This window comes from Pezoporus flaviventris, unplaced genomic scaffold (genome assembly GCF_033815535.1).
Source record: "Pezoporus flaviventris isolate CSIRO_AGI_PZ_B2104156 unplaced genomic scaffold, CSIRO_AGI_Pfla_v1 ptg000029l, whole genome shotgun sequence".
In the NCBI taxonomy this organism is placed as follows: Eukaryota; Metazoa; Chordata; class Aves; order Psittaciformes; family Psittacidae; genus Pezoporus; species Pezoporus flaviventris.
The window spans coordinates 10,372,243-10,398,130 of NW_026892577.1; the positions used below are offsets into that span (position 1 = coordinate 10,372,243).

At 55.3% G+C, this 25,888-nt stretch overlaps 1 protein-coding gene and 1 long non-coding RNA gene across 2 annotated transcripts in view; one reads left to right on the forward strand and one right to left on the reverse strand.

Annotated features, from left to right (window-relative positions):
* Positions 1 to 5,906: 5,906 nt before the first annotated feature.
* The window catches only part of TRIM8 (tripartite motif containing 8), a 29,304-nt gene continuing 9,322 nt past the window's right edge, over positions 5,907 to 25,888 (reverse strand). The window contains exons 4-8 of the mRNA XM_061458871.1: positions 10,310 to 10,405; positions 9,247 to 9,480; positions 8,881 to 8,912; positions 8,179 to 8,294; positions 5,907 to 7,472 (exon numbers count right to left, since the gene is read on the reverse strand). Coding sequence (XP_061314855.1) covers positions 6,865 to 7,472; positions 8,179 to 8,294; positions 8,881 to 8,912; positions 9,247 to 9,480; positions 10,310 to 10,405 — 1,086 coding nt within the window. The 3' untranslated portion in view covers positions 5,907 to 6,864. The remainder of the gene's footprint in view (positions 7,473 to 8,178; positions 8,295 to 8,880; positions 8,913 to 9,246; positions 9,481 to 10,309; positions 10,406 to 25,888) is intronic.
* Positions 21,232 to 25,834, forward strand: LOC133272137 (uncharacterized). The gene is made up of 3 exons (XR_009744356.1): positions 21,232 to 21,411; positions 22,466 to 22,598; positions 25,727 to 25,834. It is a non-coding gene; the product is annotated as an uncharacterized LOC133272137 (long non-coding RNA).

Sequence of the window (25,888 nt, forward strand, 5' to 3'; positions counted from 1 at the left end):
CGCTTTATCCCGAGCCCTGGTATTTTTTCCGCAAAGTAGGAAATACTTTTTCATCTCGTTTTGCCTAATGGATTGGATGCAAAAAATATTCCTCTGGCAAGTGAACACCCTGAGAGTTGTTTGACTTGTCACGACGTTATGTATCGGCCCCGGAGGCCCCAGCCCCTGCTTCCCCTCTCCCGGTGCTGTTTACGGTGCGACGCGCTGTAATTTATGGCGAGGCTGGTTGTGACCTTGCATGCGTCTGCTGGGGCGAACCGCAGCGCGCTTCCCCGCACGAGCCCCGCTTTGCATGCACAGGATGAATGAATTTAGTGCTCCCAAAAGGGCGAGGATCCGAGTGGATTGGCTGTGGGGAGGGGAAAAATAATGCTACTAATAATCCACAGCCTGGAGGAGAAATAAACACTGAGGGTTTTGTTCCTCTTTGACCAGTGTTCCCCTGTGTTTATGGCCTTGCACTCGCCTTTATCAGAGCAGAGAAATCAAATTGTCTATGGCTGCGGAGCCAGAGATTGCAGCCGTAGTGTTGTAGCCACAATGGGCATCACCCAGCCCTGCCGTGCTCTGCTGGACCAGTGGCCATGCAGTGCTCTGGCCACACTGCCCCACAACTGCATGACCCAGGCGCTGCACTGAAGCTTTCTACATTTAGTATGTTGGTGTGGACACGAGCTCGCCCCGCAGCCCTGCCGTTGGCTCCTGGCTGAGTCGCAGCTCCGGGCTCAGTTGGCTGAATTTGGGCTCGTTGGGTTTTTTATTGCAATCTGTTCACTCATTTCCCTTCCCAGCGCTGATTGGAAGCGAAACTCCTGTAAAGCTGCAGTCTGTGCTGGGGGACGCTGTCAAAGGCTTGCTGGGAGCAGCATGGGATGTGGGGGGTGCCCTCTCCACATCTCCTATTTAGCTGGCTGACCAAGATGAATATCTGTGTCCTTTTAATGGGAAAAGTACAACAAAAATAAGCAAAACCGCAGTTGGAAGCGGAGGGGTTGGAAGGAGCCCCTCTGCTTGCAATGTGCTGTGACTGCACGGCTCCAAGCCGCAGCCCGACGAGCAGCACAACCAGGCAGCCAAATGCAGCCCTGAGCGAATAACCCTGTGGGGAAGGGGAGCTGTCAGGTAGGTTAGGGCCCAGGTCTGAGCTGCGTTAGGTGCTGGCAGGAACGCCCTGTGAATAAATCATCTGGATGAGACGTATTTTTAAGCAGAGGTTGTCCTTGCTGCTTGGCTTCTCAACCTTTATTTGTGCTGCTGATGGGAGCCGAAGCCTGCGAGCTTTAATGCTTTCCCGGCTGGCAGAGGAGAGCTGGCAGGGGCTTGGGATGCTGAGAGGGATGCTGATGGGGACAGAAGGTCCCGCCATGCTGAGAGCATCACCCATGGGCTGGGGACTGCAGCCCGTGACAGCTGGGTCCCCACTGGCCAGGCAGTATTGGCATGGCTGATCCGGCTGTCCTGCCCTGGCTCCACTGCCCTCCGCAGTGTCAGACAGGAGGATTTATATGTATTTTGAGTTCATTTTTATAGCCAGCACCTGTGAGGCCAGCGCCAGGCAGGGATAAAAGAGGGGGCCACGCCATAGGGAGCCAGGACAACAGCATGAGCATGGAGAGCTGGGCTGGGGGAATGGGGAAACTGAGGCACAGCACCCTCAATGTGCCTTGGGGTGACGCTTGGAGCCGGGGGCTGCGGCTGCGTTTGGAGCCGGGGCAGGATCCGCAGCTCTGGCAGCCCGGCGGGGGCCGGGGGGGACACGCTGAATCGGGTGCATTCAGCACAGCACAGCTGGTGCGGGCTGCGGAGCAGGGGGGCTGCAGTTGCTCCTGACACTTTTGCCTCTGAATGTGATGATAAACTCCCTTTCCCGATTAGCGCTGATCCCTCTGCCTCCAAAACAGTTGGCCCTAATGAACATACGGCCCAACAGCTGTAAGCGGTTATACATATGCATGGATATATATATTTATCCCCCCCCCCAGCCCATCCATATATACTGGAGATCACAGCTGTTGCTATTCTTCCTTGCAATGCAGATCAGACGCTCTCTCTCTTTGGAGTCTTACTTGACCTATTTTGCAGGCGCAAGATTTTTTGTGATGATGATTTCCCCAGTTGGTGCTTTTGATTCTGCCTGAAACATCTTGATTGAAGGCAAACAATGGCAGCTCCGGCAGCCGGCAGCGCCCCGCACCCCCGGCAGCCGCCACGCGCCAGTGGGGGGGACCGGGGACCTGCCGGCTGCTCTGTCCCGACCTGCCTCCTCCGGTCCCCCTTCCCTGTGCCCACGGGACATGGCGCTGCTGCCTGGCCCATCAGCTTGGACACGCAACCGGGACCTCGAGGCTTGTGCTGGTGTCCCCATCCTCTGCCACCTCCAGCTGGGCTGTGACCTGCTCAGCCCTGAGCCCCCCGTTCCATCACCGTTGGGGTGCCTCAGCTTTAAGGCCAGGGGAGGAGATGGTTCCAGAGCTGGCAGGAAAGGCAAAACCCCAGTGGCTGCTCCATCCCAGAGTGCAGCGATGCTCCGCAGTGATGGAGATCTTCCAAGCCCTTCCTGCAGGGACCCCGTCTCTGCTTGTGGCTCAATGCAAGGTTTTGGGTCTGACAGGGAGTTCTACAGCCCCACAGCCATGTGGGGTGCCCCAGAGAAGGCCCCCAAAGTTGCTGCATGCCAGCAAGGAGAAGCATCCATCCGAGTGCACAGACATTTCTTGTTTGGTGTTTCTGTTTGAAGCGTATCCTTCATCCGGGTTTATTCAGCAATTGGGATGTTCTTGTCCTGTCCCAGCTGGAGGATGCAGAGCAGGAGGCAGGAGGGGAGGATGGAGGCAGGAGAGGGAGAAGCCAAAAGTAAGTTTTTAAAGCACTAAGGCTGCAATTTCCGCCTCCATCCTGAGCCTGGAGCTGCTGCAGCTGCAGCAAGGCTCCAACCCTGTCCCCTTCCCTCCATCCCAAAGGCAGTGCAGCCAGCAGAGGCCAAACCAGGGGCTGCAAAACACCAGCCCTAAGGGTCCATTAGGGTCCCTGCATGTAAGCAGCACCCTGAGGTGTTCCACCCTTGCACAGTTGCGGCCCCCTGAGCCCCTCCATGGGCACTGGCCTAAAAGGAGGGAATTACTTCAGAAATACACTTTTCTTTACAAACCCCAACCCAAACCCCACCAAACCACCAGTGATTCATCCCAGGCAGCGAGTCTCTTCATTTACTCATTACGAGATAATACCCAAATCTGGCTAATTAATATTCCTGCATATTTTCCAGGGGCTGATGAGGTATCTTAAACATCTCGCCGAGAGAGCTTTCATATTTATAAGGTTGATGTGCAAACTCAAATTGATGCCATCTAAATATACCCCTCACGTATAAGCATGGGGCTTCGCTCCCAGGGCGCCGGGGGGGTTCCCTGGGTGCACACCCCGGCTTGAAGCAGCACCCGGGGGCTCGGCGGGTGGGAGAGCTGCCCATGAAGGTTCCCATGAGCTGGTGTGTGATGGAGCGTTGTCCATGTTTCCATGAGGATGTGAGGTCTGTTTCCTTGGGGAAGGGGAGCGGAGCGCAGCAGGCACTGACCCGGTGGTGGCCATGCGGTCAGCAGTGCTTTGGGGCACACGGCTGGATGTGCTGACAGCCCCAGGACAGGGCCTGCAGCTTCCTGCTGAAACCCTTTTCCAAGGTTAAAAATAGGACTTGGTTGCAAACTGAAAGCCTGGTTTGCATTCACTCTCATTATGTTGATTGCTTATTTACATGTATGCAAATGGGGGAAGAGGCAACGGCTCCTCCACCTGGGGACCCCTCGGCACGGCAGAGCCTGAACCCCACCGGTTAAATCCCTGCTGAGGGATGGCCCCTGGATCAGCCTGCAAATGAAGCATCAGCCGCTCTCATGCACCCAGCCGCGGATAAGACGCAGCCCCGCGCCCGGTGGTGGCCGGAGGGGTGGTGGTTGCTGCTGCCTCGGCCTCTCCCCTCACCCTGCTCTGCCAGATGTGCGTGTCCAGCTCCAGCTGTTCCCCATCAGCCTCCCTCGAGCAGCCCCGGGATCCTTTTTCCACCAGGCCCCACGTCCTTCATCAGACACCAATTTGGTCTGGCCCAGCTGCTCATTTTTCTTCCCGCCGCGTGACATGTTTTCACCTGGCTCCTAATCCGTCTCTTTCCATTCACAACTCGAGCTGTTTATGGATGTGCCTCGGCTCCCCTGCTTTTCCCACCCCCTGGACAGAGCCATCCATCAATAAAACCCTGCTGAGCACCAGAGCATGGAGCATTGGAGCATGGAGCATCCGTGCTTCCCCTCCCGGTGGCCTGGGACGCTGTTAACCCAATGGGGCTGAGGGCACACCACCCAGTGGCATGACCCCGGGGGGAGCATCACCTCCATCCCTACCACATGGGGTTTGATGATGTGGTGCTGCGGTTCCAGGGTCCTCTTCCTGGCTGGGGAGGGCACTGGGGGCCATGGCACCAGGGCTCTGTCCCCACTGTTTTGGGACTTCTCCCTCTTGCACAGGCGCAGGGAGCCCACAGCGAGGACATGTCCCAAGCCCTTGGGGGTCACCCTGTGTCCCAACCCCATCCCCGTCCCCCCCGTCTATAGGGACAGGTGCCTTAATGCGGCAGCTGTCCCGTCCTGCAGGAGGAGGCAGCTGTGCCAAGGGGGAAGAGGGTGGTGATGGTGATGACAGCTGGGAGGCACCAAGCGCAGGGGATGTGCGGTGCGGGATGGCCATGGCTGTGCATCGGGGACTGCTCCTGGACCCCCCTCCACAGAGAGGGAAGTCACTCATCTCACCCCTGTCTGTGTCCCTGTCACTCCTGGGGCTCTTCCCCTTCTCCCGGCAGCCAGGCACATGGACATGGGGAAAGCATCGTGCGGTCCCTGTGGTGGAGGCTGTGAGCATCCCACCAGAGTGCTTTGCTTGTGACCAAGAAGAAAACCCCCAAATATCCCAGTGGATTGGGTGTTTCCTGAAGTGTCTGCACAGGATGGGGCTGGGAAGGGCCCAGCAGCACAGCGCAGCACCCTGTGCACAGAGTGGTACAGGGGTGGGGTGCACTGCCTGGAAAGGGGGCCCTTTGGCAAGGGATTTGCTGCTGCCTCCCTTGGGCTTGGATGGGCAGAGCCAAGCACAAAGGTCCCCTCCCTCCACCCACTGCCCACTGGTTTCAGACCCTCTTCCCTTCTCATTTCCCACCAAAGCAAGGGGGGAAACCAAACCGGAACAAAACCAGGAAGAAACAGAGGAAGCCAAGCCCGAAGAGCGCGATGGTAAAAACCTGAATGCCTCTAAGACACTGCTCTGCTTTACAAAGTCAGCCCCAATTTCCCCAGATGAAGAGCTGGCCCCTGTACAGGCACAGCCAGCCCAGCCCATGGCTCCACTGTAAGCTCTGTCTGAAGGTTTTCTCCTGCCCCTTCCCATCCTTGGCTGAGCACAGAGGGTCCCTGAACCAACCCGAGGTGCTGCCAGCACACAGAGAGCCCAGGGGCAGTGGGGATGGAGCCTGGGTGCTGAAGCTGCAGCATGGCCAGCACGGTGGATGCCGGAGAAGGGAGGAAAGCCGCTGCCCCATCCCCAACCCTGTCCCCATCCCACAATGGGGATTGTTCTGGAGGCTGCAGGCAGGATGCGGCCTGGCCAGCTCCATGCCTGACTCACATCCTCACCGGCTGGGAGGGAGCCGCAGGGAGACATGACTCCAGCATCCTCCCCACAGTGCTGGGATGCAGGTTGGGTGCTGGTGGGCACCCGCTGTCACCCCATCCCCGCACTGATCCCTCCCAAACAGCCCTGTGGAAAATCCCCGTCATCGTTGGAGCAGTTCCTTCCGAAAGCAGATGGGAGCTTCCCGCCGGAGCTGGCGTTCCCGGGGGGAAGAGCTGCAGCAGAGCGAGGCGTTTGCACTAAGTGATCACATTTATTTGAGTACTTTGTGTGTGTGTGTGTGTGTTCTAAAATCAGTTACAGAATAAATACCTGTGCCTTATAGCAGGAAGTCCACTTTCTTTTTATACAAAGTGCTTGTTACAGGAAGTTGCATCAGCGATAGGCAGGAGGGGGGGGCGCAGGGCCACGCGGCCCCTCCTGGAGATGAGAACAGGTTCTTTGTTTATTGATTTATTCGTGATTTCTTTTGTTTTAAAGTTTCTTTTCCCTTTTTTTCTTTTTTTTGTGTTTTTTTTTGTTATTTTTGTGCATTAATTTCCTGCCATCGTGTATTTACAAACCTCTGAAAGAAGGAAAACAACCAAAAAATGCCAATAGGTGTGAGAGGTGGCCTCGGAACACAAAAAATCAGCCTCTTAAAATAAAAAAAAAACAAGGTAACAAACCCAAAATCTACATTTCATACGGAATCCATGATGGGTGGCTTTCTTTTTCAAAAGGGAAAGAGAAGGGTGGGAAAAAGAGGAAAAACGGAACCAAACGGAATAAAAATGAACTTGGAGAAATGGGAAGAGGGAAGGTGCCATTGTCCCTTCTGGAGTTTTCCAAAGGCAGAGAGGAGCAAGGAAGAGCACAGGCCCAGACGCCCGACTGAAATCCCCATCAATTTCTTCTCAGTAATTTCTCCCTCATCTTTTCCCAGCGAGGGGCGGGAAGGACTTTCCAAAATTAAATTAAAAAAAAAAAAAGAGGAATTAGAAGGAAAAAAAAATTATTTCATTTTAAAGGGATTAAAAAAAAAAAGAGCGAGAGGGGGATGAGGGAACAACCCTCCCCAAAATCCTGGAGGGGCGGGAGGCGGGGGAAACATCGCGTTTGATTTAAAAGGGGGTGATGGTGGGGAAGAAAAGCCAAACCAAACCAGACTTCTCCCTCCGAGCGCGCCACGGAGCAGACTGTGTGTGATGGTTAACTGGTGACGTAGTGTTTCGCCGACGGCTGGCCGTACACCCTATAGAAATCCTGCCGCCCGTGCTGCTGGGATGCGTCAATCCATTCCCTCACGGCAAGTCCCGGGAGCGACTGTGGGACGGCAGGGGCAGGCGGCAGCGGGTGGGAATACTCCTGCGATGAGACTGTCCAGGGGAAGTGCCCCGACCGCGGGTAGGGCTGGTGCCCGCTGTGGTTGGACACGGAGGAACAGTAACAGTTATCCACGGAGCAGACGAGGATTTTGCGCCCGCCGTACTGGGAGAGCACGGACTGCTGAGATGATGTGGTGTTGGGGTAGTGAGATGGGTTGAAGACAGAGCCCGAGTGCACCGGCTGTGGGCCGCTGGGAAGTCCAACTATGTGCTGCGTGGAGCTACAAGGCACCATGGCTTGTGCGGACTGCCCCTCGCCAGCCGAAGCGCCCTGGCTCATGTACTGGCTCGCCACAGTCCCGGACGATGGCTCGAGGAAGCTGCCCTCGGGAAAGGCGGTGGAGTGCTTGCGCTTCTCCGCGCCGGAGTTGCTGACAGTGCAGGGGTACATGGGGATGCTCTGCAGGAAGGGGACGGGGGTGCTCAGAGGACCTGCAGAGGAGAATGGGAGAGGGGGGTTGCATCAAGCACAGCTACAGGGTACTGGTCCCAGTCTGCAGCAAAGCCCCAGGACCCACGTTCCAGCCCCACATGAGCAGAGGGTTCCCCATCCCGCCTCACCAGCAGCACACTGGGCAAACAGCCATACACAGGTGAACTTGCAGGTTCTATTCCGGACCTGGCCGGCAGGCTCAGAGCAGCCTGAAGTGCTGCTCTGCAATCATTGCATAGGCTGAGCCCATGCACAGCTAGTGACCATGGTCTGTAACAGGATCAGGGTGGGACAGCCTGGGTGACAAACCCAAATCCCCTTCCTGAGTACCCACAACCTCCGCAGGATGTGGTCTGCTCCCAGGCATGGGCTGGGGGCTGTGGTACCACGCTGGCCCCTGGCTGTCCCTACCCGGGCACCGACCCCCAGCTTTCCACTAACATTTCCTGCTGATGGCCAGCCCTCTGCTCTGTCACCCCAAAACACAGCTGCTTCACAGGCCAAGGGGAATGTCCTGGGGAGAGCCAGGAGCTCGCTTCATGGCATCTCCATGTCCATGCTGACCGCAGAGAGGTTCCCATGGGTCCTTGCATCCCAACAGCTCTCCCAACCCTCTTGTATTGGGATCCGCAGGACACCCAGCTATGGATACAGGAGGTAGTGAGGTCCCATGCTTCCCCCTGGCACCCCTCAGACTTCACCCACCTTCCAGCAACTTCCTGAGCTGCTTTTCCTTCTTGGCGATCTCGTTTAGGAAGAGCTTCGAGTTGAGGTGGCCGATTTTAGGTGGGGGCAGGCTGCCACCTGTACAGTTCTGGGTCCTGTTGGGGACCATGGGCAGAGATGAGAGATGTGAGGGACAAGGTACTCTCAGGGGAGGGTCAGATGGATCCTTCCTCACACCCCTCTGGGGGAAAACCACTTCCCTAGGGCAGCAGTGTGGAGGGCAGCAGGGAGCTGTCTCTCTCTCGATGGGCAGGACTTTTCCTGTGCAGCTTTGCTGTGAAGGTCCCATGCCAGGACTCACCTCCTGCAGCCCCTGTGTCCCCCACCATGGCCACCCCAGCTCCCATTGGCTCCACTAATGTTGCCTCTGCCCCAGCAGAGCCAACTGAGCCCTGTGACCCAACCCAGCTGCTCCCACTCTGTACAGAATGTTGGATGGGATGCTGGGTCCCAGCTTTGCTCTTCCACAAGCACAACACTGTGTTTCCCTCGTCCAAGGGGAAGAGTTGATTCAATGGCTGCAGGAGGGGATTTTTTCATCCTCCCAGAGAAAAAGGAATAGTGAAGCATGAAACATGCCTCTTCCAGGCCCTGTAGCATCCCTGGCCCTGGTTCTCCTCTGGGCATTGTGCTGCTGCCACCCTGCAAACAATAAACATGCCCCTTCCCCAGCACACTTACCTGTCCATTAAGATTTTCACAGACTTGGTGTTCTAGGAAGGGAAGGAGAAGATCTGGTCAGTTAGGCCTGTCCCTGCTGTAGCAGTCACCTCCCCTTTCGGTATCACCTTCTGTGGCCCCCCAGGAGGGGACAGGCTGCCCAGGGGTGCTAAGCCCCCTCTCCCCAGCACAGGCTGTCCCAGCTCCATCTCCAGCTACGGCATCTCCTCATTCAAGGCTGCTGCTGAGTCTGCCCCACTTCTCCTTGCCTTCTCCCACTGCTCAGCCACCTGAAGGCATCAGCTAGCTCTGTCAGTGTCCCCAGTCCCCTCCCCACCATGTCCCACTCCTCCCCATGGCCCCCATCCCATCCCCGCCTTGTCTTACCTTCATGAAGTTGATGTCCTCAGTTTTGTCGAACATCACCTGCACAGAGCTGAGGAGCTTCTTGGCCTCCTGCATGCGCTCATTGAGATGGAGGACCTGGGCTGCGTTCTCGTTGCAGAACTTGGCCTGGGCCTTGTCCAGGATCTCCATGGTCTTCCGCAAGTCCTCATCCAAGATCTGGTGCATCTTCTCGTACTGCAGGCGCACCTCGTCCTTCAGCTGGCTCACCTTCTCCTGGGGGAGAGGACCAGGGTCAGTCCCACTGTGCCCTCCAACCATGGTGTCCCAGGATACCGGGGTCCACTCCTCAGCAGGGCCGAGTGCGACCTGGGAGCTGCACCATAGCTCTGCCCCCCTGCAGTACCCACACAGACCTAACCTTGCCATCAGCAGCCACATGTGCCAAGACCCAACAGGGACACTGTAGACAACCCCTTGGACCTACCTCTAGGGTCTAGGTGGGGATCAACCCTAGAGAGCTAACATCAAGCAACAATGTGCCACACCACCTTGGAAAGTCCCATCCATCCCCATCTTCATCCTCATTCCCATTCCCATCCCCATTTCCACCCCAGGCTGGGGACACCATGCTCCAGAGCCCTTCCCCCCATGCTCTGGGAGGCCCAGGAGCTTTAAGGACCACAAGCTAATCTTGTTTTACCCATATCCCAGCAAAACACCCACTTGCATCTCTTCCACCTCCTGGGTATTTCAGTGATTTATTCAGGGATTTCCCACTTCCAGATCCTCCCCTTCTGCCTGGGATGAAGCCAGGAAGTCTGTGTTGAGCTGAGGGTTTGGTGGGACATCTGATATGTAAGGACAGCTTTGTTCCTTGCCTCTCAATTCACACCAGGACCCACAAGACTGTAGGGCAGCCCCAAACATGATTTTTCACCCAAAAGGATGACTTGCACGACAGCAGGTCTGTCCAGCCACTCACCCCTTGCATGTCCACCCTCCTCCCTGCCAACCAGGCCCCTCTGCCCCTGCAGCCTGTCCCTATTGCCTCATAGGGTGACAGTCCCTTGGGCTGGCTGCAGCAGGGCGAAGCACCAGTTACCTCGACCAGCCGCTTGTCCGATTCCAGCTTGTAGAGCTGCTCTTCGATGTCTTGCTCCCGCTCCTCCAGGCGGTCCTGCTGCTTCATCAGCATCTTCTGCAGAGATGGGAGAGAGGAGCAGTTGTTAGAGAGCAGTGGCCACACACACCAGGAAGCTACGGTGCTGCCTGCCCTGGCTCTGCCCGTGTCGCTCAGGATGGACAGTGCTTCTTCACAGCGGGGTGCCACTGCTGAGCTGAAAGCCCAAGCATGCCTGGTGGAGGTGGAAATCTTGCCATATCAATGGCTGCACAGAGGGCCTGTATATGCTGGGCTGCCTTATCAGCTGAGGACCTTGATTTGGGTCCCCTGGATGGGGGCAGCCCCTTGGGTAACATTCTGCAACCCGGTCACTGGGGTTTGGTTCAGGGGGGACACAGGGAGAGCTCATCTGCCACTATGGCAGCACTGTTTTGAGGCCCATCACCCATCGCCAGCAGGCTCCTGCAAGACATGGCCACCCCCCTCACACCCCTGTATGCTGTGCCAAATCCTTTCTGTGTTCCCTGCCTCTGTGACAAGCCCCAGAGCCAGCATCAGCATAATCAGGAGGGACAGAGAGAGGAGGAACAGGGCCTCCCCCCACCAGGCTGCCAGCCCCTGGCCCCCAGTCCTTGGGGCTGGGCTTGGGCCATCAGCCTAATAACTGGGACAAAATCTTAGTCCCCAGCTATCAGCATGAGCACTTTGCTCCTGCATGCTTCCCCATCCACTACACGTGAGAGAAGGGTTCCATCCCTGTAAGCAGGAGCAAAACATCCCTCAAAATCAACTCCAGATTCTCTCCCTCTGTGGTTATCCCAGGGAAGAGCCATGGCACCAGCGCGGTGAGAAGGGCTTCGCCCAGCACAGAGACACGGCGTTAGAGACTCAACGACAGGGGCGAGATGGGAAGAAACCGGCAGCAAGGATGAATTTCGAGGGGATTATTGCTATTATAAACTGTCGCTCGGGGATTTATAATCAAGTAATTAATTCCTGGACGAGGCGGGAGGGGGAGGGCGGCAGAGGCGCTGCCGGGATTAATTGCATTGCAGGGAAAGGCTGTCACCTCCGACTCAATTTGGGAGCAGGAATGCAAAGCCTCCTCCTTCCCTATTGTTTCCCTTAAGGTCTCGGGCACCTCCAGCCTCACTGCCATGGGGCTCCTACCATTGATAATAATGAGGAGCTAAAAAAACCCCAGTTTCCCACTCGCAGTCACACTCCGCATGTGCGTGCACCCACTCATGCACATGGACACACAGACAGCACATTCGCTGAAGCAGGGTCCGAGGGGCAGCAACAGAGCCCCAGGCATGAGGGAACATTTGGTGGCACATTCATACAGAAAGACGAGGGCCTGCAAGCATCCGAGGGCATTGCTGTTGCTATGTTTAAGACCAGCTGAATAGGTGGGAGTGCCTACATGGAGAAAGGTTTGATGCACATAGTAAAAATCTCCCTTTTTCATCATTAAAGAGCCATTCTACAGTCAGCAGCAACCTGCTCCAGCAGCGGTGAAGGCAGGTGCACGTCAACACAACCTGCCCCCAGCACCACTGGTTGAAAACAGGGTTTGCAACATCCCCCTGGTGCGGAGCATAGTGCACCTGGCTCTGGATCTTGCTCCGGCATCCACAGGCTGGAATTTCCCCACCAAAATCACAGTCAACCGATGGGAAAGCCGCCTGCTCCAGGAAAGGAGATGCCTTTCCGCATCCCTGTGCGCAGGAGGCTGATGGAGCAGCTCTGGCAGCACAGGCCGAGTTTCTTGCTCCCCAAGCTGGAGAGCCAAAACACATTGCAAGCCTCACACTGAGCCCTTCCTGCACCTCCCTCCCTGCCGGCAGAGACTTGCTGTCTCCATCACGAGCAGCCAGACTCACCCCGCACCAATCCACCAGAAGGATGGCTGAGTGTGGGGGGGGCCCTGGGGAGCAGCCAGGTCTCCGGCCCGCATCCCCCAGATGCCAGCTGGGGCAGGGCTGGGCAAGAATGCGGGACAGGATCCAAGCATGCTGGCTTGCTGGGCACAGAGGCCAACCCCCCATCCCACTCCGGCATCAGGGGTCTGACACAGAGCCGCCTTGAGGCAGCCCCTGCTCTTTGCCCTGATGCTGCTGGGATGGTCTCATGGGGGAAAGCAGGGCTTCCCGTCAGTGGCAGATGCCAAGTGGACAGAGGCCACCCTGCCAGCCCATCCAGTGCAAGGGACAGACCAAACAGCCTGAGACACGCACGTATCATCATCCCCTTCCCACCGCCCTGCAGCTGCCGTGGCAGAGCTGCCAACCTTTGTGTTTTGTAACAAACCTCAGGGCGCTCAGCTCCCGGAATCATACAATTACGTGAAATCACAAAAATGTGCATAAATGTATCTATAAACAACTTTCTATACATATAAGTTAATTTAATAGCCCCTCACAGCTGGAAAAAGTGACCGAAATCTAACCTAAAGCCATAGAAATTGTACAGAATAGAGGACATGGAGCCTTTTCTTTAAATCTCACATTTGAGCTACTCTCTTGATTTTAGGGCGATTTAAAACTCATGCATGCCTAGGATTGCAGCAGGATGGGAGGGATTTTGACCCACAGCAACCAAAACCTTAACAAGACACATGGGTCTGAACTACCCCTTCTGGCACTGAGGGGAGAAATCTCATTGTCTCCGCGCACGGGCTAAATTCCTTAGGTATTTTGAAAAGGAAAATATATCCCTTGCCCTTCCATCCCCTCCCAAATCTGGTATTTCTGAAGTCATGAACTCCTCCTCCAGGATCAGAATTTCTCAGGGTAATTTCTCATATTTCATGCATGACCTTGATGTTGAGAGAAACGCAGCTCCCTCCATACAGGCGCCCTTCCCGGGCTCTGAGCGACTCTGTGATCCCGGCTTGTCTTTACTGAGACATGCTGCTGGTCTGCAAAGCGGCTGCTAAAACCGCTCTCTATTCCAACAGCAGCTGAGAGGGAACTCATCTAATTCATCAGTAAGTTAATCTGCAGCCAGGGTAAGAGGCTGGCCCAGCCCCAGGGAGAGGGGCTAGCTGGACATCAGTTTATTCTGCTGGAGTTGCAAGTTATTCCCCCTTCTCATGGAAAAACATAAGGAGGAGGGGGGAAGGCTAAGCCCTAAGTAGGGCTCTCTGCAAACACACCATGGGCATCAACCCCGTGCAGGAGCGGAACCACTGAAGGTGGAAGGAGAAACAAGCAGAGGTTATCCTTTGCTTGCAGATGAGGAGCCCACTGCCAGCAAACAGGATGGGGTGCTGAGGTCACATGCTGGCAGGGAAACTTTACTCGGAGGATCATTTCTATGGCAAGTAAAGCAAGCACTGCAAGGTCTCCTTCTATCCCCCAGGCAGGGGATGAGGGATGCCTGCAGGGGGATAGGGCTGCCCCAACAGAACAGAACTTCTGCAAGATTGAATGCTTGCAGCCAGAAAGTTCAACAGCTGAAGACATACAGGGCATCTGGGCTCCTCATCCCACAGCCATCACCTCTCTGCAGCACCACAAGCGTCAGCTGTGTTACATACACCGGTCCAGCTCAGCTGCCCCACAAACCCCACTGCAAAGGGGGGCACTGGGATGTGGGAAGGAGCTCACACCCTCCTGAGACCTCCCAGGCAGGGAGAAACCTGCAAGCAAGATGGCTCCATGGCTTTTTTTAGGCTGCTCTCACCACCGTCCTCTCCCAAAGGACAGGGCTAAGTCTATGGTCACTGCTGAGCCCATGATAACAGCACATTACACCCTGCCCTGCCTGGAGCAAAGCACTCCTCTCATCCCCGCTTTGAAGCCCCCAGCAGCCCACGACCCTGGGGCTGGCTCTGGGGCAAAATCCCCTGACCTGCCCCAGGGTTTTGCCTGCTCCGAGAATGGTCCTTCTGTGCCTCCCTGGAGAAAGCTGGCAGCAAAGAGCCTGTGGCACCCCTTCCCCAGAGGCTCGGGTGCTGGCCAGACCATGCCTGACTCATCGGTTTCAGGAAGGAGCCTGGCAGCTGCACCAGAGCCAGAGAGGTGCCCCTCGACCTGCTGAGCAGCTCTGGTTTTAAATGAGAGCTGGAGAAGTGAAAAGCTTTTCTGTGTTCATGGGGTAAACGAAGCCCATACATCTCCTGTGACGTCTAATAAGCACTGTGCTTCCTACAGGGATGTAACCCCAGCAAAAGTAACCGTGTCCCACACATCCACCTGTGGGACACTTGCAAGATGCTAATTCCCAACAAACTAGGCTGAAACCAGCCACAGGTTTGGAGGGTACTAAAGAGGGCAGGTGGACAAACGACAAGAGCACACAGCCCTTGTTCCTGTAGGAAACCGGGGGGAGCAGAGAGCCAGATCGCCCCACAGAGTGCCTTTAACCACAGCTGGCCTAGGGCAGGCATGCTGGCTTCTCTGCCTCCCTCCTTCGTTCTCCTCTTGCCCGGGCCTTCCCCTCGTCGCCAAATCCCAGCCACTGAGTGAATAAGGACATTGTTTGCAGGCACCGGAAAGCCAGAACGGAGGGAGCAGCTCAGAGCACAAGGGGGAGGAAGGGTGAGGAGGAGGAGGAAGGTGGAATGGGAGCGAGGAAGCCACAAAGGGCAGATGCCTGTTGCGGGAATGGCTCCAGACACCTGCAGCTCAGCCCAGGGACTGGGATCAAGGGCCCCCATTGAGACCCGTGTCCCGGCACGTTGCTGGAGACGGGCCCAAAGTCACAGCGACTGAATGTTAATGCAGCGAAAGCCCTGGACCGAGGAGGCGAGCGCAACCTTTCGCCTCCCCACACCTCACAGGCTTCCTGCTCCTGGCCCTGTTTTCTGATAAAAACCCACACAATGAGCTATTCTCACACCTCCTGAAAGCCTCCCCCACCAGATAATGCACCAGCACCTTGGCAGAACACGGCTCTGCGGCATCAACACCAGAGCCCCCAGAACCAGAACCTCAAACCATGAGATCCAGCACCACCACAGCCTGGGAGAACCAGTCCCCATAGCCCAACTCCCTGGAGCATCCCTTCTGCTGCCCCACAGTGTCCTGCCGACCAGACCCAGGCAGAATCACCTCTCAAGCTCCCCACAGGCCCCACAGGAGGCTGATCCGCTTACAGGGACAGGAAGGAAATGTTTTCTGGTTGGGGTTTCATCTTGCACACATTTACAGTAAGCACCAGGCAGCAGGGGAGGTCCCTGGCCGGAGCAGGAGGCCCTGCCTCCACCAGACAGCATGGAGCACACACACTGCTCCAGGGTTTGGCTTTTCTCACGGTGCTCCCTGTGCAGATTGGGCTGGTTTATCCCCAGCAGGGAAAGGAAGAGGGGAGGGGAACAGCCTCCGGGATATTAATAGCTGCCCTTGCTAGGAAGGTATGGGAGCAGCAACCATGCACCACATGAGCATCAGACACCCTTGCTAGCATTGAGGGGACCCCCTGAGCACCAGGAAAGCTGGCGCTTCATAGAAAGGGCTGGAGGCCAAATATTCAACGCTGGCTTGGGGGAACAGGATGCAGGGTGCCTCTTGCAAGAGCAGCTCTCTGCCCTGTTCTCATGCAAGGCTGGGTGGAGATGCCTCCTCCTGCCTGTCCCTATCTCCCTGCGAGGTGCTGCCTGGTCTCTGAGCCTTCCCTAGCATGCAGGGAGGAAAAACCATCAGGCTAAGCCCCATGTCCCATCTCCACTGGCTACCCCAGAGGCAAAGTCGCATGTCAGAGGTGGGACATGTGATGGCTGCTCAGCAGTATTCGGGTTGGCCCTTGTCCCTTTGGCATCACAGGACAGTGGTCATGGCAGACCATGCTCCTCTGCATGGCCTTGTACTATCAGACCCTGGACCATTATGGGGCTGTGCTGGTGCCCACAGCCCAGGACAGCTCTGCACCTTGTTTATACCCAGCAAAAAGGAAGAACTCGTTAGCAAAAGGAAAATACAAGGCATTGTGTTGTGTGGGGCCAGCAGCAGGATTTCTGGAGGCCAGGAAACGGGGACCTATTCTCTGTCAGAAAGCAACCTTCAGAAGGACCTTGAGGATGTTAATTTGCCTCCCCAGCCCTGTGTGTCCCACCCTGCTCCCCATTGCTGTGGCGATTACTTGTGGCTGTGCCTCTTGCACAAGTGAGGGAAGGAGGCTGGGGCTCTACCCGTGGTTTTCAGACCTCAACTACAAGCCATGGCCCAGCTGCCACTGCTTTCCATGTCCTCCAAGTAGGGGTGAAGATCTACTTCGAGGGGAAAGGGGGGATAAATGAGATTCAGAAGCAAGGAGATGAGGCTAGCGGCTACAGAAGCAACCCCTCTGTGCCAGCAACCATTCAAGTCCTGAAGGCAGGAGTCTTCCTGATGTCTGGTGCCCAGTATGGGTGATGTGCCCCTGAAACAGAGGGACCCCAAACACCAAAGCCACTTTTGCAGCATGTTGGAGGCTGTGCTGATTATGGGCCAGTGTCAGACAAGCTGCCCCCATGCAAAGCACAGCAAGAGGTGGTGAAAGCAGAGTGAACCACATCTGCTAGACCTGGGGCTCAAGACTCACTCATGGGGAGGCTGGAAACACACCTGGAAGATGAATATGGGGCTGGAGGAGCTGGTCTGCATGTCAAGTGTGCAGACAGGCGAGTCCCAACTGATGCCGCAGGATCCACAGGACAAACATGAGCCTTGGTAATGCCCATGCTTTTGGCTGGCACAGCTGCCTCCTGCCCTGGATCTGCCAGGAGACACCTGGACAGGGAAAGCACGCTCCCGCACTGTGTCTCAGCAGCTCAGGGACAGCAGATGCTTTTGGGCGGTGCAGGAGCAAGACAGAGGGACCAGCTCTGAGAGCGGCTGGGGCTGCAGGCACGACCAGGCCCTCAAGGCACCAAGGAGCTCAAGGAATCTCTTTGCTCTCTGCTGGGAAGGGGGGGAGAGGAGATCCCACCCAGGCCTGGGTGCAAACATGGCCAGTGGCAGTCCCTGGCCAGCTTGCAGGAGGGAGGACTGTCCAGGCTGCCTTTGCCTGGAAGCACAGAGAGCCAGGAGCAGCCACAAGGCTCAGATCCATGTTTATGAAGGACAAGGTCTGCACCTTCTCCACCATCAGGGATGTGATGGAGGAGCTCTTTTCCCCACCCCTTTCAGTCTTAGGCAGGAAATACCCTAGTTTGGGGCTGCTTATATATCAGTGCTTGGTTTCACCCTGATGCTGAGCCATCTCTGGCACGGGGCTCTGGCTGCAGGCTCCAGCACAAGCTCACCCTGCCCAGCACGACCCAGCACCAAATGCCCTTTGAGCAACTGGCTCCAGAGCACCAGGGCACTCCGGGAAAGCACAGGGGTTTGCGACATCCCACAAAGTTTCAGGCACCCAGATGCAAGTGTCTTGAGCAACCATTTCCAGCCACTTGGGACCTCAGACTGACACCAATACCTGGAGCACATCTGGCCCCAATGACCAACGCTGCCTTGTGCTTCCTCCCTGCCATGCCAGAAGATGAAATCTGGGCCCTGAAACTACACTGATTGGGATTCACCCTACTTGACATTTGTGGGGGCCTAAGAGGTTACATAAGAAGTCCTGCCCTTTCCATCTTCAGTGCACTCTAAAGCAAGGAGACTGTGTGGTTTCTTGAAGGTTTCAGTCAATTTACATGGATGCTGCAGGGGCCCTAACCTCATTTCCTCCCTCTTCTGTCTGGTTTCATTCATCTCCCCCTTCCTGACCACTGATTCAGCTGAGAAATTAAGGCAGCACAAAGATCAGACTCTTCAACTGGATCATCTCCCTGAACTGGCTCTCAAAGTGTTCTGCCAGCTCCAGTGGTGGCAGTCTGGGCAGCAATGGGAGGTTGTTCATTGCTGACTCAATTGTATCACAAACTCCGGCTCCTCACACAAGCCCCGTTGCTCTGACATATCATCTGTGAGTCGCTCCTTCCATAAACCCCACAAAGAAATGAACATGCTTTGGCAGCACCCCCAATCCCAGCCTCATCTAGCTCTGTTGAATCCCCAGATCTTCCCAACATGCTGCAATCTCAGTTGTCCCCAAACTGTGGCTGGCAGGATGCTTTGCCTTCAAAAGCAGCCATCCTGCAAAGACCCACTCCCACCGCCTGGCAGCAAACCTACCCCCATCTGCAGCCCCTGCAAAATTGAGAAACCCTCACTCCCTCTTCCAAATAAACATCTTGGATTCAAGATCCAGCTGGCCTGTGTGATCTCAGAGCCTTCTCCCTGCAGAGGTGAAACACAGCCAGCCTCTTCCACCCTTCCTCCCACAGCAGGCTGAGCTGACTTTCCCCTGCCCAAAGACCTCTGCTCCACACCCTCCATGGCTCAGCCCTGCCATGGGAAGACCTGAGTTCAGAACAACAGCCCCTTCAGCTTCCTACCCCCATAATTTTGGAGGGAGCCTGGCTTGAGGATGTGAATGCACAAGCAGGTGTTGGGGAGATTTCATACCACCAAGGAACAGAGCAGCCACAGCAATACCCACATGCACCAGTAAATGCAAAGGCAAAGACCTGCAGCCACATACCCCATCACCATCTCATTTGGTGACCTGAAGACAAAGGGTCTGGCTGTGCAGGCAGCACAAAGCCCCTCTCCAGACTCAGGCAGCACTAGAAAGAAAACCCTGCTTTGATTTAAAGGCCATGATTTTGTTTCCCCCCTGCCCTTCCAACTGATCTAGTTAAACTTCCAACCGCTCAAGGCTATTTTAATTTGTACTGGTAAGTTAAATCAACACAAACAAGGGCAGAACAGGTTTATATGCACCTCTGTTATTGGCTTGCACCAACTAGAGTGCAGCTACATTTCTCCAGGCAGCCTTTTCTTTTTTTTCTTTCTAATAAAGATAAGGGGGGACTTTTTTTGTGCACCTCCAACTGACAAATGGAGCCTGAAAGTGAGTTGGGAGTCAAAGCCTTGTAGAAAGTCAAGGTGACTTATGCGTCAATAGGCTGGATTCAAAGAGCTTTGCAAAAATGCAGATCAACTAACAAGATTTATACAACCCGTTGGGGGCTTAGAGGCTGCTCAATTCTCAGAGGTGCCAAGGAAAGTGCCTGACTCACAGAGGGATGGATGGGGCTCACAAAGGTGGCTATCTCAACCTTTTGGCTGCTTCAAGGAAAAGGGGACTCCATTTCTCTTGGAAACTAGGTTTTGACGGGCTGAGATGTTTACTCTGAGCCTTGGCTCCTCCATCACTTACTTTAAAGGGAAAGAAACCAAGTCCTGCTGCTGCAGACAACTGTTACAAACATCTACCAAAAGCCTCAGCAGAATCTGCTGCTCCAGCTCGCCAGCACCAGACACCACCCAGGGGAGTATGAGACTCAACCGGATTCAGCACACAAGCTGGAAAAAAATAAAAAAAAGGGAGGAAGAGGAGGAAAAAACCAAAAACAGAACTTCACACTTCTACAGCTCCCCAGTGCCCGGCGCTTTGCAGGCTGGAAGCAGCCCATCAGCACCTGCGGGCAGCCGGGGCGACACACAGCAAGCCCATCCACCTCTCTGCACCCAGGAGGGGACCAACCACGCCACAACCTGCTGAACGCCAAGGACCCTGCAGCCACCTCCCCTCTGGGTTTTTTCTCTCTCCCCCCATCTTTCTTTGCGAGGCGGCTGTTGAGAATCTGAAAGCCCGGATTATAATCTTTATGAATCCCATAGTTAGATTGCGCTGAACAGCAGCCCAGCAATGCCAGATGTTCAAACAAAGCTGCCAACCGACAGCTGTCTGCAGCTTGCAGCGTGTTTTTACTTTAAAATGCAAAATGATACCAATCTATATTAAAAGAGAGACGTTCAGAGCCTTGCGATAGCAGCTGAAGCCGCGGATATTGCTCTTTCATGCAGGGTGTGGCGGCAGAAGGAAATATCTCAGAAACTACTACTTAAGCCGCCCTCCCAGCTCCCCCAAATCCTGGCCCCTTTCCTAATGGGAAAGAGACTCACGTTACTGCCTGAGCACTGTGAATGTACCAGTGCGTGTCCAAGCAAGCCAGCAAAAAGAAAAATGCAGCATGAACAAACAGTGTCTAACGAAGGATACCAGAACGAATCCGGGTGCTGCAGAGCCCACACCTGGCTCTCAGTGGTGTGGGGAGGACAAAGCTACACACACGGGGACAGAAGGAGCCAGCTCCAGGGAGGAGAGTGCAGCCCTTTCTGCACCAGTGACCCAAATGGGAGAGCAAAGGTCCCTTCTGGCAGCAGAGCATCACCAGCAAGGATGGAGGGGTGTCTTCCACTTCTCTGGCTCATCCGCCCAGCATCCTGCCTTGGGTTGTCCCATGTCCCTCTAAAACACATGCTCATGTGGTGCTGGCCCCACCAGGGAAACTCTGTGAGAGCTTCTTCTGAGACTTGATGTGCAGTAGGGTTTGAACTTGAACTGCTTTGCACCTTTGTTTGTTAGGCTGGCTGGAACCAGGTACAAAGGCTTACGCCCTGCCACCATCCCCACATACCAGCAGCTGGGGAAGGCAAGAGCCCGAGCTCAGCTTCATTCTCCATTCTTTCCCTCTCTGGAAATGCAAGCCACCTGTACCCACCACATTTTGGGGATGGCAAGTCCTGAACACGTAATCATGCCACGCTGGGCACGCTGGGCATGGCACAGTACGCGTGGCTTGCAAGAATTACGCGGAGAGGGCTCCAACTTACTCAAACGTGACGTCCCGAATTCCCCACCAGCCGCGATCACAGGAAATCTTTGGGACCGGTCCCAAGGCTGCCTCATTGTGCTCCGAGCAGCAACAGCATGAATGAATCATGCTCCTCAATGTGACACACGGCTCCCAGCAACGTACTCGGGACCAAAATATTTACATTGCAAACGAGTAAGAATAGGACCAGATCCGCTCCCCCAGCCTGGTGACATGAAAAGGCCAACCTGGTCTGGCATCAAGCAAGTGGGTGGTTGGAAGGATATGAAAGCAGGAGGCAGAGACCAGCCCTGTGTCTTGCAGCCTGGCTCTGCCCAGCCATGCTGAACCAGAACCCTTCTCCAGAGCAGCACAGCCTCACAGCAGTGAGCACCGAGACTATGATTCCCGTGGCCCCGCACTCCTGCTGGAACTCAGCAGCCAGGTGACACAGGAGGGAGCATGCTGGGACCTGTAGTTTCCAGCCAGCCAGATGCAAAAGGCCATCCATCCATAAACACATCTCGAATTAAAGAGATGAAAGGCCCCAAGCTCCTGGCAAGGTGCCAGCCACGGCTTCTTGTTAGCAGGCACTTGGCCAATTCCCATGTGTTGCATTAGCCCCTTTCCGAGGAGCAGCCAAGAGCCTGGACCCCGCAAAGCCCCTCGCGGCTGAGCTGCGCCCTGCCCTTGCCAAAGTGATGGGTCTACACGGACAGCAAGATGCTCCCAGGGCTGAGGTGTAGGAGATGTCAGCCCTGCTCCTGCCTTGCTGTGAGCCTCTCCGCTTCTAGGCCATTGACTCTGGAGCAAGACCCCACAGCCAGCACTGCCCAAGCTTCAGCAATATAGAGCCCAACACTGTGTCCCTAGAGGTGTCCAATAAAGATGCCACCGAAGCCATCAGTCACAGGCAGCAAGAAACAAACCAGTCATGGTGCTTTCAGGCAGACCAGCACAGCAGGCAAAGCTCTGCCAAACCACCACACTGGTGGGACTACTACCTCCCCAGAGCATCTCATCTGGACATGCAGCCTCTCCATGCTCCAGCAAGGCCAGGACTGTTTGACACCCCTTGGGGAACACAGCACCCCTATCCTTCCTGCTCACCCTCCCGGCTGCAGAGGAAATTGTGATGCCCGGCTGATGTCAGGAGGCATCACTTCACACAAAGGCCAGGCTTCCTGGCAGGGAAGGGCGGGGGGAGCAGGGAGGAAGGGGAAGAGGAGCCCGGGGCAAAGGCAAGCCACATCTCCAGCTCCCCGTGTGTGCAGAGGGGCAGCAGCAGGAGATGGCACAGCCCCTTCTCCTTTAATCACCCTTGCGCTCAGGAAAGAGAGGCAACATCCTATTTCCCAGTGCCCTTCACGGGAGCCCCAGTGCTGCCCTGGGCAGCTGCAGCGGAGCATGCACTCCTTTAAGGGTGCACAGACAAAAGGGACTCAAGTTTATCTTAATTTGTTCCTCCAAATAAATCAATTCCATCTTCTCCACCTCAGCCAGACTGTGGCTGCTGCTGATCAGGGGAAGCACACTTGAGCTGAACACAGAATCACAGTTCCCTGCCCAGTGCCCACCCAAGGGAGAAGTCACCTCTGTGACAAGCTCCAACACCAGTGCCCCCCAAAACAGGTACAACCACACATCCTCTTATCTCCTGCCCAGCACTCGTGCACCCGTCAGTGGACAAATACAGGTAAACCCAACATACTAGGACAAAGTCAAGAGCCATCTGCAGCCCGCATTTCCCAAACTCCTTATGTGTTCTTTACAACACGCAGCACATCATGGTACCCACAGCATTGATGTGGCTTCCTGCTTCAGTCTCTCCTCCTCTCCTCTGCCTCCCATGGCCCCTGCACATCCCGCAGCAGTGAAAGCAGCTGGTGGCCAGTGCTGGGCTGCATTGCTTTTGTCTTCACCTCAGCACTGTCCCAAGGGCAAGAGTGCTCTGGACCAGCTGCACAAGGACCAGTGAAGAGGGGCTGGCCATAGAGGACCTGAGGGATCTGGTCGATATTGATTGAGGGGGGAATTGCTGATGTTGCAGGGGGCAGCCCAGGAAGGCGGGTTTTGGATACGGGTACTGCCAGGGAATAACTGTAAAGGAGCAAACCCTGCTTCTCTCCTTCAATGTGCTGACTTCCGGCCCTGTGAGGAGGCCTGTCATTGGTTTTTAATCTCCCCCGATTACGGGCCAGCCTTTGACATTATTGATCTCAGGCCCCTGAAGTATCATTTATCTTCCAGGTTTGACTCTGCGATCGGAGCTCGACAGCTCAGACCCCAGTCAGCTCCATCCTCCCTGGGAGCCAGGGGAGCTGCTCTGCTCAACTCCGGTCCTGCCAATTCATGTGAGCCAGATCTGAGGCTCAGTTTCCATCCCCACATGAGGCAGCTTTCTCCAGATGCCCTCTCCTCCCACCTGGCATTTCATCTCCTGCTTCAAAAATCTCCAGGTCTCCAGCAGATCAGTAGTGCTTTATCAAGCCTGGCAGACCAAGGTGCCTCCAGCGTGCACTGCTTCCCCCTTCCAGTTTCATTATCCTCTTTTAAGGAGGATGCGGTGGAGGCACAGACATTATGGGATGTGCCGAGAGCTGCAGAAGGATTGGGGATGCAGCGCCAGCATGCAGGGTACGACCAGAGAAGCCATATCTAGCTGTGACCACACTGCCATTTTCTAAAGCAGAAGGACCAACAACAGTGGCTCCTCATCCCCTGGTGAGCTTGCACCCACAAAGAAACCTGGCTGCGAGGTCAGTTATTGTGGCTTCTCCTTACCTGCAAGCTAGCACAGCTGTGCCTTGGGGCCAGCTCTCGATTTCTGCTTGACCTTCAAAACATTAACTCCTGCTCCCTCCACCAGGCAGCACAAAAGATGGGTTTCACAGATGCAAAGCAGCCAGCAGGACTGGGATTCAGGATGATCACCCATGGATGGGACATGCCTGGGCCTGGGATTGTTGCCACATGGGTTCCCACTCCCCTGCTTTCCTCCACCCAAGCCAACAGACATTCTGAGCCTCCACCTTTCGGGAAGCACAAGGTTTTCCTCAAATGTCTGTGGCTACAGTTCCTGGGTGCAGCTTGTGCTTGAAGATTGTCTTTTTGGACACCTCCTATGTTTCTCTCTCTCCTGCAAAGCTAGGTCTTGAGTTTTGGGAAGGAGGAGCATTTCCTGAGGAAGGTTCCAGAGGGCAGTTTTAACATGCAGAAGAAGGTTTAGCTTTCGCTCATCACCTTGGTATTATCAGATGGCTGCAAAGCCACTTTGATAAATGGAGATTAGTACCATGTTTGTTCACAGATGATGGCAGTAGCCAGGAATCAGCCTTGAGAAGGACCAGGGGAGGAAGGGCCTGGATTTGGGGCAGCTAGCATGGTCTGTGATCAGCAAGGTATCACCACCAGCAAAAAAAGCTTGAGTCTCCAGGATTGCATCCCTACACTGTCGCAGACTTTCTGACTCCCTAGCAGGTCCCTCCACCTCCACTTATCTCTAGTTTAGGGTAGCACCCTGACTTCCCTACCCAGATATTAGGTTGTTTCAGGGATTAAACTGACTTTTTTTGCCCCTGTTACAAGTAAAATGCTACAAAATCCTTGGCAGGAGGACAGACCATGGCTTTTCCTGTTGGGCTCACGCTCTCAGGATGCACTTGGCAAGGGGTGGTCTTTGCACAACACACAAGGCATTATTTCTAGTCCCCTGCCTGGATGCCCTATCATGTAGGCTGCCAGCAGGCAGAGGCAAGAAAACAAGACTAAGATGTGCTTCCATTCCATACATCCCATCCCCTACAACCAATCCACCTCTGACCCAAAGAGGGCTCATGGGCCTCAGCCACAACGGTGCAGCTGTGTCAGGAAAGCGCTGTAATTCCCCCTCGGATCTGGCCACCCCCATCACTAGTACAATACCCGAGGGAAGGGGGAGTGCCCCCCTTTCCCATCCCCAAAGTGTCTGTGAGGGGGACAGAGACCTCACAGCGCATTTATTCCGCTCCATCCATTTGAGAGGCGCGCTTCAAAGGGCTTTTTGCCGTTGGAGGCGGGTGCACCAGGACAGGAGGAGAACAAAGGGAGGCACCGGCACCCCCCAGCCCTTTGTCTGAGCACAGAGGAGTTCACCTGCAGGGAAAAACAGATCCCACCGCAGTTCCGCATGGATTCGGATGGGGAGAGGGATGCAGCCCCCGCTGCTAACAAGAGGATAATGAGCAGAAGGACGCGATCACGTTACCCTCTCCCCCCCTGCCACACGCACAAGCCCGTTAGAGCGCACGCCAACCCCCTCAACTCCAACAACAACCGCAACCAGCCATAAAAACCATTGCCACAGAAATATCAACCCGCCCCCCAGCGCGATCGATCTCTGTCTGCGTGTGGCCAAGCACCAAACCCCGGAGCACGGCTCCACCGACCGGGATCGACTGGGAGGGAAAGGGGCGGGAGACTAGTTTCCAGGGGACGGGGTTTTAAAGCCACACAATAACTGGCTCAAATGAGGGTTTGGATTAAGATGCTGTACAGCAAGAGAAAACACTGCCTCCATTAGGATATGAGGGATTTTCCCTCCCTTTCTCCAAAGCCCTAGAATGAAGCTTCCAGGTCACCCAGTAAGGGAGAGGAAACTGGGTGATGCTGAGCTAATGGGGGATCCCACATGGGGAGAGACGGGTAGCAGGGAGAAAGGACAGCTCAGACCTCCCCAAGCCCCAGATCAGAGTCTGACAACGTTTACTCATATTTCAGAGAGACACAGCCATCCGGAACATCACTCCCTGCCAACTGCCTCATCTGGAGCCATCCGCAGCTCAGCTCTTCCCAGCCTGCTCTGGAGACGGCTCCCCCAGAGCATCCACACACCAAGGAACTGAGGAAGGACAGGCAGGGGGAAGAGAAGGAACACAAATTAA